The 14,521-nt window shown below is 38.1% G+C and overlaps 2 protein-coding genes across 5 annotated transcripts in view; one reads left to right on the top strand and one right to left on the bottom strand.

The window, feature by feature from the left end:
* Positions 1-8,314, top strand: part of LOC128867839 (uncharacterized) — a 51,973-nt gene extending 43,659 nt beyond the window's left edge. For all 4 annotated transcript variants that reach the window (XM_054109386.1, XM_054109384.1, XM_054109383.1 and 1 more), the window contains 2 exons: positions 7,545-7,927; positions 7,991-8,314. In XM_054109386.1, coding sequence (XP_053965361.1) covers positions 7,569-7,927; positions 7,991-8,276 — 645 coding nt within the window. In that variant the 5' untranslated portion in view covers positions 7,545-7,568 and the 3' untranslated portion in view covers positions 8,277-8,314. The remainder of the gene's footprint in view (positions 1-7,544; positions 7,928-7,990) is intronic.
* Positions 8,315-11,125: 2,811 nt separating this feature from the next.
* On the bottom strand, positions 11,126-13,507 carry LOC128867306 (uncharacterized). Its single transcript, XM_054108414.1, has 3 exons — positions 12,979-13,507; positions 12,747-12,908; positions 11,126-12,642 (listed from the first exon to the last, which is right to left on the bottom strand). The coding sequence occupies exons 1-3, from the start codon at positions 13,157-13,159 to the stop codon at positions 11,186-11,188; spliced, it is 1,800 nt and encodes a 599-aa protein (XP_053964389.1). The 5' UTR covers positions 13,160-13,507; the 3' UTR covers positions 11,126-11,185.
* Positions 13,508-14,521: the final 1,014 nt, after the last annotated feature.

The raw sequence follows: 14,521 nt of genomic DNA, 5'->3' as shown, positions 1-14,521 counted from the left end.
TTCCGTGATTCTGTTAATGTGTCAGTGATTCCTTTGGCTAATCAGGGAAAATTGCCTCACTTCTCTTAATACTTCTTAGTTTCTTAATTTTTGGGTTGTGGGGGTTTTCGCTGTGTAATTTTAATTGAAAAATTTTTTTAACCATTTTGTTTTTATTTAATCATTATCAACTGTAATTATCATGGTGTAATTTTAATTTAAAAACAGCAATGGATCTTAAAGAAATCAGCATTACAACACCACCATCCATGCTCAGTAGCACCACTGAGCCATAAAGATAAATTTTCAATTTTCAACAGAAAAATGTTTCTCAAACTCTTTTATTGGAAATAGAAACTTTTTAACTGTTTAACATATCCATTATAAATAGTAACTCCGCCTATGCCGCTATGAGTGGGAGAAAAGTCAAACCGATAGTTTCACCGACTAAACATATTTGCATGCGAGCTGGCACTCGCTTAACTATAGACACACACGCGTACATACATATTTGGTTAAAAAAGGCTGAAATAAGCATGAATGCATTCGCATATAAAGTTAAGCGGCTTATTTGCATAATAAAGAAGACAAATGTAGAAAAATTATAGAAAATGAATGGACGTGTGGTGAAAATCCAAGTGAGCCAAAGATGTGGATTTTTCTTTGACGAAGCAATGAAATAAGCAAAACAATGAAAATGCAAATTTACTGCTGTGGCAAGGTCGACCGAAAAGTGGGGCATAAGCGCAATGGTCAATGCGAATGGCTGGATGAGGGCAAGCTGAGGCAAAAGCTAATAGGCACCGGAAAAATCTAAAGTTATTGAAAAAAAATTTAAATTTCTGTCAAAACTGGTTTTAAGAAAAGGTGGAATTGGAAAGCTGAGAAGAAGAGAGCTATAATTATAGCTGGGGCTTGCTATGGTGTTGATAAAAATTAAATAGTTAAATACATTTGTAATTGAAAAAGAATCTATTATTTTCCCATTGCAGCAATTCCAAATTTCTGCGCATATTTTAATGGGTTACACACACATACGAAAAACAAAAATCTTAAATTGTCTATTCACTTTGGTTAAAGCTTAGTTAGCTACGCAAGCAAATATTTGTATGCTAGTATGTATATGTGTATGCGCGTGTGTTGACAGCGCAAAACAGACAGTTGGACACTTGAGACAGCGAAATGGTGATTGTTGCATAGGCTTGCGCGAAGTTGAGGAATTATTAAAAGAAAAAGTGCATTCTCCTTACGTGCACTTATAAAAATAATTTAGCTATTGAAGAAAGTTTATTAGCGAAGCAACGTAGGCCCTGGTAGCCAAGCGTTCTCGTAAGATAGTTTTAATATTTCGTATTAATGATTAATTTGTGTAGTGCAATTCAGATACCTAGTTTTTGTATTATTATTTTGTGCGCTTAGAAGCGGTTTAACAATAAATAAATAAATAATTGTCCGGTTGATCAGGCACAGCCAAGAGTTAGAAGAAGAAGAAGATTACTTTAAATTGAGTTTAAAATAGCGACAAAGAAATAAAAGGAACAATGTAATTTGCTGATTTATTGCTGCTCACAAAATAATAGTAGAAGAGAATTTTTATTTTAATAATAATATTTTGATATTTTAGGGAAACAGTTTCAAAAAACAAGAATTTTGTTTTTTTATTAACCGTTTCGAGATAGCGCGAATTTTGCTAAAAAAATGCATTTTTTCTAAGTAAGTAAGTTTATTTGAATTATAATGTGATTCATTCATATTAACGACTGGTCGTAAGGCTTCACGCTATAAGGTTGCCATGCTTTTTTATATCTATTTACACACATTGAATATTTTTCAGCATATTTTGTTTGGTATCTATAGTAAGTATTCAGTGCAGTTTATTTACACTCCTAAAATATTTATTTAAAAAACAAAAAAGATTGTATTAAAAAAAATTTGGCAACCCTATTCTAAACCTATTCGGAAATGGAGCTATAAAAATCTGTCATCTTCTTTCAATACTTCAATACTTTATTTAATTTTTAAATAATTAAACCTTGTTGGCAACCATATTAATCTCGGGAATCTAAAGCATCAATCTATTCAAACAAATTTATTTAGAAACTTACATTTGGTACTCTTCGCATATTGTAATTAAATTTTTTCAAAATTAATTAATAGAAAATTATCGGAAATTAGTGATTTAAGCTGCCAAATTATCTTACACTTCATACCTTTGTACTGATTTTAAATAAAAAAAATATTTTGATTTTGAATAAAAAAAAAATTCAAAAATTAAGGGCAACATCATTACAAAAATTGTGATTAAAGCTGTCAAATTATCCTATATTTCATGTCTATGTTCCGATTTTTATGTAATTTAAATCGATGGCAGCCCTATTGAAAAAATTTTGATTAAAGCTTCCAATTTTTTTTCGAAAATTAGTGGCAACCCTATTACAAAAAATTGGAGTGAAGCTTTGGAAAATTATCTCATATTTGATATCTATTTATGATTTTATTTTATTATTTTTTTTACTTTTTAACAATTTAAAAACAAGGTGGCATCCTATTCTCCAATAAATTATTTAATTTTTAAATAATTTTGAGTAGATGGCAGTCTTGAACGAATTATTTTTAGAATAACACCACTTTGAATAGTTTTAGAAAGTTAAACATTATCTAACTTGGATTCTAAATTAATCTCTAACCGTAAACCCTATTTTCGCTTAAATCTCATGCAACAAAATGCAAAGGTCTGCTTAAGTATCCAGTTTTTAATGAGCTCAGCTAGTTGAGCCACATTCGGCCAGGCTTTACTTAATATTTTGACATTAAATTGCTTTGAAGTCGGGGCAACAGACACGCCCATTGGATATGTAGCAGAAATGCAAAATTTTCAGCTTCTCAGAGAGTATTCCAGAAATCAGAATGCAGCGAGTTTTAGAGCAGCAGGTGGGTAAGAGAAAAGCTCAGTTGACTAGACTCTCTTTGATTTATTTTTTCATGACTGGCAAGTTTTTCGTTGCTTAATGAGTGTGGAGATATCTTTAGTTTTACATTAGCTCTGAATAGCAGGATTTTATGAGAGTGATTGACTTAAGCCTAGCCAGATTGTTACTTGGAATGATTTCAGTAGAATTTCCAGAGATGTGAAGTATAGCTTCCAACATTTTTCTATCAGCGTCTGACAGTAACTATATGAGGAACTCCAGCCTTCAGTCGAATGTTCTGAAGGAACTTTGGAACTTCAGATACATGAATCTTGGTTTTAAGAGAACGTGGTACTGTCAACTGTCTTACATCATCACAAAGAGCTGGTGCCAGCCAGAGACAATCGCTCAACTTAATCTGAAAGAGTCTCAACTACATACAAGTTGTAGGCCTTTCAACGGTTTCTGCTTTGAATATTTATTTATTTATTTAAGAATCGTTTTCAAAATCGTTTTTCAAGCCAATAAGAACTTGAAGCTAGGGTATTCTGTTATTTAGGATGGTCTGTCGAGTATTTCAATTTAGTTGAGAAAAAATGGAATGGAAGGCACTATCAATAGATATGAGAAATGGCTTCTAATATCACATTTTTACATTTAGGACCTTCATCACTAATCTGGTCGATTTTTTTCTATTAGTTCGCTCAACTCTAAGCACTTCAATGCAATGCAATAAAAGCTATTATCAGACAAACACTTTTCAGTTTTCACTGTAGTTAAAAGTACGTCAGCTTCGGAAGCAGTCAAGCTTAGCCAAAGAAAATTGCATATATTTGCATATCAACAGCAGTGGCAGCAAACGATTATGAAATTGATAGAACAATGAACGGGCAGAGTGATGATGAAGACAGCTAGACAAATGAGGTGGACAGCCCAGAGTGTGAAAGGGGAGGGGGCAAAAGAATGAAAGACAATAAAATAAATGAAAAACAATGAAATAAATGCCATTAAGGCAGCAGCACAAATATAAGGCTGCATACATACATACACTTTACAACTACGTATATGCACAAATCCATGAAAACAACTAACCAAAAAAAAAAAAAATTACGAAAATAAAGAAGTTGCTGAATAGCGCAGATCAGCAACTCAACCGGTAAGCTTGGCTTAAATTTCATCACTCACCATTGTGGGTACATAATTTGCAAGATATATCGTCTAAAACGAGTGAAGGAAGTGCTGAGTAGCTGCTGCCGGCGTCAGGCAGCCAGCATTCAGCATTTGTGTCGATTTTAATGGGTATTTAAAAAAGGCGGTCAAAGTGTTTAAGTGAGTAGTAAAAAGAACTACAGCACTAATAAAAGCATATGTATGTATATTAGGGTGTCCCAGGCTACAAGGGGGAATTTTTTTTTCGGATTTTCAATACGCATACCCTTTATTTTTTTCCATTTGACTCTAAAAACTTAAATATAAAATATTATTGAGATCGGATGTCATTAACCCGTGCCGACTTGATGTCAAACTTTAAGTTTAAAAGTTAGTATGAAAGCTATAGGCTCACAATAGAGAAAAGTTTAATTGACTTTTTAGATTAATTAAATAAATAAAAATAAAACACATATTTCGTATTTATTTTCTTTTTATTATAAAAGGACATCGATCATCGAATTTTCATTTCAAAGTTTGCTTTTTACAGTCGGGATATACCTGACTGTGTTCTTGTACGCAACGTAATAAAAATTGTTTTTGCTCCTCTTGAACAGTGATCAAACCATGGAAGTCTTGCATTAACTTAACCGCTCTTTCTGCCGTATCATTAACTGCTTTCAGTCCTAGCAGCTTCTTTTTAGCCTGTAGAAAAGAATCATCATTTCACCACGAAGAGGGGCACTTGTTCAGAAAACTGTCGTCAATCTGGAGTCGATTAAACAAGAACTTGCTTTTGACAGAGACGAAGTCATCAATGCTTCTCTCTGAAATTAAAACAGATAGATGAGTTATCAATTATGCCTATTAGCAAACTTAGTCATAGAACAAAATCAAAGCTTAATTAACGTACGAAAAAGTGGGCCACAGAGTTCTTCTTTGGATGCAATGTAACGTTTATTGTGGGCTGTGGGGTTTTCTCTAGTTAAGTTAGCAATCATTTTTAATTTAGTTTCTAGATCGACATCATCATCAAATAAAGCCAGAATAGATACTTCATCTGTCAAATACCACAAATGCTGGCAAAACTTCTGCAAAGCTGCTTTTGAAATGCTTTTGTCTATTGTTTCGTAATTTTTCATGGCCTTCAAAAAACACAAATCCTGATACGGCGCCTTTACAGCTAAAATACATTGGAGCCAGGGTTTTACGTAGGATGTCACGATGAACACACATACGTCCAACAGAGCTGCCTTATCCTTGTTTGAAATTCTGAATTGAGAGCTAAGTAACGATATTTTTAATGAATAAATGGCTCTCGCCATCCATCGAGCCTGGTGCATAGCACCTGGAGGCCGAATCTTATATTTCTTCTCTGAATCTGCGATAGTCATCTCTAACGATTTCTTTGGTTAATTCAATTTTGTAGAATTCTAGCAGCTTGTCAATTTCCGAAACATTAAAACAAGATAGCTTTTCTGTACAGCTTTGTTTTTTCTCGGGATCGATATTTTTCCAGTTTTCTCGCAATTTCTTGAATAATGGGATGTCTGGGCTTGTAGTTACTTGACTGATTTTCGCTTCAAACACGCCTTTAAGTACTAACTCGAAAACGTGACGACGGCAAGCAAAAATAAGCACTTCTCTACCCAGTTTTTGTTCGAGAAGCACACATGCTCCATTTATGCGGCCTGTGTTAGAAGCAGTAGTATCACAACAGAGAATCTGCGCTTTGTCTTCAAGGTTCCAGTTCGTAATAGCATCCCAAACTGCGTCTGCCTGTTCCCTTCCTGTCGAGCTATCCAATTTAGGAACAGCAATAATTTGTTCTTTATTATCGTACGTAATAACTACCGGTAGGCGTTCTTCTTTACTTTTACGTGAATCTACAGCTGGCAACAGTTTTCCGTCCCAGTGGACAGTTACCGTGTCCGGGACCTTGTTTTGAAAATCAATTTTTATAGCTTCAGCCCGTTCTTTTCGCATTTCCGTACGAACTCTATGGATAGAGGACTTGCTTATAGGGCATTCATCCGTATTGTGCCCCAGAGCCTCAATAGTAGCTTCAATTATAAAGACAGAATCTCTCACACTTAACTGACACCTGTCTAATGCGGCAACTAACTTGGGAGTTATGATATTCTTCCGCATAGAAGTTTTATCGGGCTGAGAGGAGGCTTCTCTTGCGCTGGGCCTATTTTCTTCTAATTCTATTATTTTAGGATCAGAAGATGACTTTTCTAGTGGTGGTTCGCAAGTTGATGTTGATGGTGCTAAGGATGAAAAATTTTTAGCACGTCGCTTTTCCTCCTCGATGATTCTAAGGCGCGTCCTTTCCTCTTTTTTGTTAGTTGTTTGTCCACTCCGGCTAAGTGACCGGGCCGACCTGGTTCTCTTTGGCGCTGCAAGAAGATCTTATCTTCATTTATTTTAATCGATTGAAGAGCATTGGCATGTGCGATGTCAAACAAATTGTTTAAGTTTGAAACAAACTCCTGTCGACGCTGTTCAAACACTTCTTGAGTTTTTTTCGCATTTTTTTGCAATTCTCTCCAAACTTGGTATAAGTTAACTAGTTTCTTAACACAGTTAGATATTGATCTGGTCGGTATACGTGCCTTTTCCCAATAAATAATACACTCACGAATTGTGAGATTTGCACTTTGACACTTAAGTTCACTTCACGAATATTATAGAACAAAACTGCAAGTACTTGCCCGTTAGAGGGAAGTTTAGAACCGGTAATTTGATGTTTTACGTCCCCTATTAAAAATATCTCCTTTTTGGAACTTCGTAACTCCACTGACATGTTGACTACACGAAAAACCCGCGATTACTAATAAAACAAACAAGTAATTACATGCAATCAATCCGACAGTTCGCGCGCGCTGTACTATACAAGTACCGACAGGTTTCCGCGCAACTCGGCACGGGTAGACGAAACTTTATTTTTGGATGTTTTGAGACCATTCAAACAAAATAAGAGGGTATGCGTTAAAAAAAAACACTTTAATTTTTTTGGGACACCCTAATGTATATGTATGTGTATGTGTATGTATTTAAAACAGAATTATAAGAAACTGAAATTAGTTTAACTAATTTGCGGTATTATTTTGAGCAGCCTCTTTCAGTTATTTATATGAATTTTGAGTAGCGGAGTTTTGCAATACATTTTTTTTAATGATTATATCAATTTTTTTTTTCTTTCTTTCGTGTTTTGATGGTTTGTTCTTTACGAGCAGACATACTAGACTTATAAGAAATTATTATTTTCTATCAATTTTTACCAAATCTATTTCGTATACAAATTAAAAATTTTCGATTAACCGCTAGAATTATTTTTTGCACTTGTCACTGTAGTTGTTGCAAATAAATTTCTTGAAAGCTTATAAGTTTTATTTCTAACTTTAATTATTTGCATGTGAATTTATTTTAAACTTCTAATTTTTATTCTTCTCCTTACTTCTTGTTTTCCCACCGTTAACTGCCATTTTCCTTTTTTTCCAGTTCTGCCTCATTCCCTCATCAAACATGGGCAATTCACTAACGCACGCCGTCAATCGCGGCTCAACTGCCTTCAGTCTTAACAACAACAATAACAATGGCACAGCGCGCGCCTCAACAACACCCAGAAATCAAAAGTCACGCTATCACTCGACACTAGACTCCAGTGGCGGCGTGCCACCGCACAAGTCCAAAACATTGCCAGCGCGTCACAGTCGACGCCGCAGCGATCACACGACCAATGACTTTCACGGCCATAAACGCAGTAAAACGCCGCCAGCGACGGCGCCACCAAATGGCGAAACCTCACGTGTGCTCTTCCTCCTCTATCTGATACATCGCACTTGGAATGTAGTGGTGGAGACAGTGGATACACGAAGTAAAAGGTGAGAAAATATATTTGTTCATTGCATTGAATTGAACTCTCACTTTTTGTTGTTTTTTTGTAGATCCCGCCGTAGCGCTCCTGTACCGGAACAAGACAAAAGCAATTCGGCGCAATACTATACGGAAAACGAGCTGAGCTGTTCGAATAGTGATGGTGATTTTTCCATTAATATTACAGATCTTGATGAGGCTGAGGTGGCTTCGTCGTTTTGCTGCTCACAATATTCCTACTGCAGTTGCAGTAATTGTTTCGATGCTAATCAGAATGTTTACAATTCCATTGGAGGTGGTGAGGACTGTTCGTTGGATTCGATATGTGAGAGAGCTTTATCGAAGTGTGGCAGGTGAGTAATGCATTTATGATTACAGATATTGCGAGAAACCTTTATAAATTTAAAGTATGCAGCTAGCATTTTCACTTCAGACGAAAATATGAGTTTGATTTTTTAAGATCCTTAACAATTCTCCAAAACTTTCTTGCCTGAACGTGACATCACTGTCTAAACTCTTACTACTTTGAATATCTGGTATATTTAGAGTCCTCCGTCATCTAGAATATTTTATACTTTATTAGAGATGATGTGGCTTCACTGCATAGAGAATTAGATGGGAAACTCCAGTCCACTTTCAAGGGGGGTGGCATTCACCTTAATCTAATCTAACCTAATAATCCTCCAATGGAATCGAAAGTTAAATCAAAAATTGGATCTCGTAGTTGATGCAGTATCCACCACAGCAATTTTAGTCGAGTTCAGCACCAAAGTACGCCTGTAGACTTTTCCTTGTACTATTTGACGCCCAGTACTTCTGCTCTATAACAGCAGCTCTATAAACAGCAACAAGTACCGCATGGAATACTTTCAAGGCCGGGACGTTTATATCCTTTTGCGCGACATCATTTAGATAGCAAACGAGCTGGATTCTTATTCACCGCTATAAAGCGTATACAGGCATGCAGTTGTATGCTCTGATATGAGATGCCCCCCAAGCGATTTACAATAGTACAGCTCGAAGCTGGAGGTGTCATAGGTGCCAATAAAACCGGCCTGTCTGAAACCTCACCGTATACTGGTGAAGCTCCATCCAGATAAATGTTTTATGTCTTTATATACAGCCGTGTGAAGCTGCTGGTTGTCGTTGCGATTGCAGCTTTTTGGCGGCGTACTCTCATTGTAGAGTTAGAGGTAAGTGTTTTTCTGCACAGATGAGAGTGCAGATTTTGGCTACAATAAGCGAATGATACGAGTCGATGCTAATTCTTCGGGACGTATGCGCATCTAAATCATTGGAAGCGTGCCTTCCGTCTGCAGCAAGATGATCGATTTGGAATTTTTCAATCAGGGAGCAGCTCGCGTTTTTGGTGCTAGAGCTTCCTGCTACAGACTACCTTGTTTCGGATCCAACTGATTGATAGAATTTCCGATGTAGAGCTGAATTTTCCAACTGTGAGAGCAAATATCTTATCCTTGCTCGCGATGACCCACAACTTCCATGTCATGAGGAGCGCAGCACTTATACCTAAATGCGCTCTAAGAACTTTTAGAGGCGATATTTTGCCCCCTCGTCTTACTCGCTGTGTGTGTGGAAAGAAACTCGCTTTGATGTAGATTAGGGTGAGATGCTCATCCACCGGCATGAACGAAATATCATATCGGTGAAGTATCTTTCCCACCACGTAATTTTCGCTGCTTTGCATAGAATTTTTATACCACCACCAATATTATGGGCCTTTTAGTAGGTATATTTCCTTCATCGTCCACCATTCGAGTTCCATTGTACCTAATCACACATTTTTCTTTTCTGCACCTAAACTTGAGCCAGATTTCAACGGAATCAATACATTTGAAAACTGGTCCAGAGCTTCACAATAGCGGCCTTAAACATTCACCACTAATAGTTTATACGAGTGAGTTTACAGAAGATAAGAAGGCTCCAAAACTGTACGCGGAAATTTAATTTTTGTTTTGGTTGCTGCATAGACCTGCCTATCGATCAGTAATGACTGAAGGCCGCCAGTATTTGTAAAACTGTTTACTTTGTAGTGGGCATAAATAAAGCAAATACACAAACCATTTCATTCTGCCAATACCATCAGCACGCAATTCTTTAATGCACTGGCATTCAAACTGTTACATGCATGGCTTTCTCGGTATTTCTGTGTGAACGGTTGCCGATCGTTTTGAAGCAAATACAGTGTCTTTTTGATTGTTTGCTTAGTACAGCCTCAAACCGAATTTAGTTAGCGATCACTTCAGCCTTAAAATATGCAAACGTTATGCTCATGGAAGATCAGTTAGTATATGGAAAGATTTTGCGTTGTTTGCTGAACTATTTCTGCACATACATATATACATATAAGCGGTGCAGTCGTATAGCGAAGGAATACAAATAGTTTCCTACTCATTCCTTCTTCGATACGTAGTTCGGAACTGGAACTACTAGAACTCAACAGATGAGAACGAGTAGTAGCTAAATACTTTTTCTACGCTTTGAGCCAGCGTAAGGCTGGGTTGAGTACGATTAACGAACTTCGTTGGCGATTTAGTTCGAACTTTGCCCAGCTATTAAGTTCTGTTTATCCTACAAACCTGATATCTCCTCATGAATTTCCAACGATTAGTGACCGGCTAAGAGCCCTCCACTAACGAGGATGGGACTTTGTTAGCACCAGAAGCTGCCTCGACCGCCTCCGATCGATTCGTTGCTAGAAAATCAACTTTAGCAAGTTGAGTTTTCGTCCAGCGTTGGACTCTAGATCTGACTCGAGATCCACCACCCCAAGAAAAAGCCGAAGGTAGCTAAAGGAACTCCCATTCACTTTTTGCATAAATTGATCACCTTATGTGTTACCTGTCTAGCTCTCTCATCAGTCCTGCAGTTTCCTGCGACGTGCCTTTAACCTGTTACACATTACCGAATAATCATCCAGGCATTCTACGAATAATTTAGTCTGACCATGAGAGAGCTTAGAGCCTTCATTACCGACTGCCTATTAGAAAAAATTTTACCATTTTGTGGGCCTTTTCCGATTATTTTTAACGAGCACCTTTCCGTATTGGAAATGTCCTCGTCACTAGAACTTGTGAACATGTGATCTCTCACATGAAAGTTTGATTTATAGGTAGTGAGGGCCAACCTTATAACATCAAACCAAGGAAAAATTATTTAATTTAATCTTTTTTATTTACTAACTCTGTCGTTTCACCCATTATGGGTCATAACTTGTAACACATGGCAATTACTTGTTGAACCGTTATCTAATCCTCGTTATAAATAATATGAATGTAATTCGGCCGGTAATAAATTGGTCCGAAAGGCAAACGCAGCCACCGGAAAAGTCGTGCAATATTTAATGCTGTTGCCAGTTCTGAGTAACTGTTATCGAATACTGGGTCCGGATATCGTCCGAGCTTCCCTCTTAGATAATCTGCGAAATCTGGAATGGGGGCAACGTACGGATTTGGAGTTGGTGTTGATTGCATATTAGCATCTGATGCTTGTTGTGGTGCTGCAAATGGGTATGGCACTGAATAGGAAGCAGATACAGGATCTGGCTGTAGTGGTGACTTGTAATACGGTAGTGATGGATATGAGCTTTTGTCTGGAGCAGCAAAGGGTAATGGCTCTACAAAATGTGATGGTGCAGGTACTTGATACTGATTTGGGTCTGAGTACGCAGCTGATTTTGCTGTTTCTAATGGAATTATATAGGAAAACGGTGATGGTGCTGCATATTGGTCTGACCCAGAATAAGATACCGGAGCAGGAGCTGGGGCTGCAGGTACTTCGTTAGATTGGCCTATAACTCCGTAAGAATATGGTGGTGATATTGGACTTTGGTCCGCCACAGAATTAATTAGAGGAGCAGCAGCTGAGGCTGTGCAAGTTTGACTTTGACCTGCGTATGAAAATGGGCGTGGTGCCGTATTCCAATTTGGAACATTATAAAGTATAGGCGCAGGATCTGGTGCTTTATAATCTTGATCCTGAGCTGCATACGAGACTAGCGCTGGTGTTTGAGTTTGAGCTGAGCCGTCACAAGGCGTAGGAGCCGGGTTAAGATCATAGATAGAAGCAGGAGCTGGCGCTGCATAATCTTTGCCTTGATCTCCGTACGCTGATGTTGGTGGAGCAGCGTAAAGTGTAGGTGCAGGATCTGGTGCTTTATAATCTTGATCCTGAGCTGCATACGAGACTAGCGCTGGTGTTTGAGTTTGAGCTGAGCCGTCACAAGGCGTAGGAGCCGGGTTAAGATCATAGATAGAAGCAGGAGCTGGCGCTGCATAATCTTTGCCTTGATCTCCGTACGCTGATGTTGGTGGAGCAGCGTAAAGTGTAGGTGCAGGATCTGGTGCTTTATAATCTTGACCCTGAGCTGCATACGAGACTGGCGTTGGTGTTTGAGTTTGAGCTGAGCCGTCATAAGGAGCAGGGGCGGGGTTAAGATCATAGATAGAAGCAGGAGCTGGCACTGCATAATCTGTTTCTTGAACACCGTACCACGATGGTGATGGCGCATTGCCAAGTAAAGGTATAAGAGCTGCTACATCGTAATCTTGGCCCTGAGATCCATAGGAAGGTGGCGTTGGTAATTGAGCTTGAGCTGAGCCATCGTAAGGTGCAGAACTAAGATCATACGTTTGGTAATCTTGTGCTGTTGCAGAAGAGAAACTATAATCCGGGATGCAAGGTCCTTCGCTAATGATTTTCCAATCTATTGGGGAAAATAAGTTAGCAAATCAGTCGAAGAGTTGTAAAAATCACAAGTACTGAAATAAGTACAAATAAATATCAATTAAATAAGAATTCCGTCCTTACGCTGTTTAGTCTCGCAAATCAGTCGGTTCACTAGACATGGATGCGCGACCGTTGTTATCGGCCCTGCAGGCACTTGCTGCACACAAACGGGTTTATATACCGATGGGCAAACAATTTCATAACAATGGAACAAACAATTGTCCATGTCCGTCCTGACGGGAACTGCAAAATAGGATAATTTCAAAGTTTTATTTGAAGCCTTTAAAATATAATTCAAAAAATTAACACTCACTCGGTTTTTCCTGGAATTGTTGTTGGTAAATATACGCATTCAGTTTGCATTCGTTGCCGAAATAAAGATATTCCTGGCCATTCGTCGCACACACTGGAGGACCACTGTTGGAACAGCGTGGCGTGTACAGGCTAGCAACGGTGCTAGCGCCAAAGCTCCAAATAAGAAATATTAACCACATGCTTGAGTGCCGCTAGCGAGCATTCTTAAATTATACGTTGCCGTATTGTTCAGAAGTATTCAAGGCACACGCCTTTTATACCCATTTTCGAAAAGATCCAATAGAAATGCAGAATTTTCATGTGGACAACACCTCTACCCTTATCATTCTATGTGACTCGGAAGCATTGAACCAATCTAACTGTCATTGGAAGGTGGCCTCTTAGTTTGGCAAAGTGCGTCTTACATTAGAAAGAATTCAGCGTTCATCACGTGGGCTCATGCGCTGCCGGTTGTATTTAGCTGCGCGTACGTGTTTTTCGGATGCCGGTTAATTACTTCTGGCTACGCTTACTTCTTGTACTTCACTCGCCAGTAATTATTGCATAAGTCAGCAAAACATTTGCCTTTAGCTGCATCGATAACCACAAACAGCATTAACGATAACAGGGTCTTGCAAGTTCGAGAGTATTTTTTTAAATTCTAATTAAATACATATTTGGAATGTGAGCTCATAACTGTTGATTGGCATGCGCAGTAGAGGATCTAGAAGCTATGAATAATAAATAAAACTTTTTAAATGCCGCCGGAAATCAATTCTGTTTGAAAAATTTTCAAAGACTTAAAGACACAATTGTGGCTCTATCTCGGTAATTTCGTGCAGAATTGTTTCTGTCAAAGCATGAACTGCTTCTGATTTAATCACAATCACGCTTTTATTAAGGTGGACCAACAGTAAATTCCCTAAAGGAGTTCAATTGAGTCATCTTAGCGACTAAACTGCTGTAAAATGCCATACAGTTATGCTTCCATTAAATACTGTTGCATTAAATATATTCTTTCGTGTGCTCTGTGTTTGCATGTCTCACCTTTTTCCTGGCACCATTTATCCTCAATATCTATAGCATCACCAAAGGTAACAACAAGCTGTTCACATATCTCAACAGTGCTATACGTTGATGGTAAGCGCATCTTCAGGCGCTGTTGCTGACGAAAAACGGCCGAATCACACCACCAGATGGCATCTCGAGACTCCTCTCAGTGCAAAAATACGAAAACTGTTAAATTATTTTTTCATTCTGAGCTTCATCTCCTTGACTGCTGTTAAAGAGGAATTGCACAACTTAGCGCAGATCAGACGAAGTTCCATATCTCCGTGTGCTATTTCGAAAACCCTTTGGCCCCAGTGCAATACACGCAGGACTCTGAAAGAGCTGGGGACTTCAACGTATTCAATTTCTAAACTCGAAGCTGTATTTACCGGCCATTGCACGATCGGAACTCATTCGGAAAATTTAGGTTTACCATTTTATCCGCAATGCAATAGCTGTGGGGACTTTTCAGAGAAGGATACTTTTCAGCACTTTTTGTAAATGTCCAGGTT

Source organism: Anastrepha ludens, chromosome 6 (assembly GCF_028408465.1).
Source record: "Anastrepha ludens isolate Willacy chromosome 6, idAnaLude1.1, whole genome shotgun sequence".
Classification (NCBI taxonomy): domain Eukaryota; kingdom Metazoa; phylum Arthropoda; class Insecta; order Diptera; family Tephritidae; genus Anastrepha; species Anastrepha ludens.
The sequence above is the reverse complement of the archived record's forward strand: the minus strand, read 5'-3'. Positions and strand labels throughout refer to the sequence as shown.

Excerpts from the sequence above, each read along its gene's own strand:
- LOC128867306 (XM_054108414.1), bottom strand. The coding sequence starts at position 13,159 with ATGTGGTTAATATTTCTTATTTGGAGCTTTGGCGCTAGCACCGTTGCT. Across the intron at positions 12,909-12,978 it reads ACAATTCCAGGAAAAACCGA|TTCCCGTCAGGACGGACATG; the intron begins GTGAGTGTTAAT and ends CCTATTTTGCAG. Across the intron at positions 12,643-12,746 it reads GATTTGCGAGACTAAACAGC|ATTGGAAAATCATTAGCGAA; the intron begins GTAAGGACGGAA and ends TTTCCCCAATAG.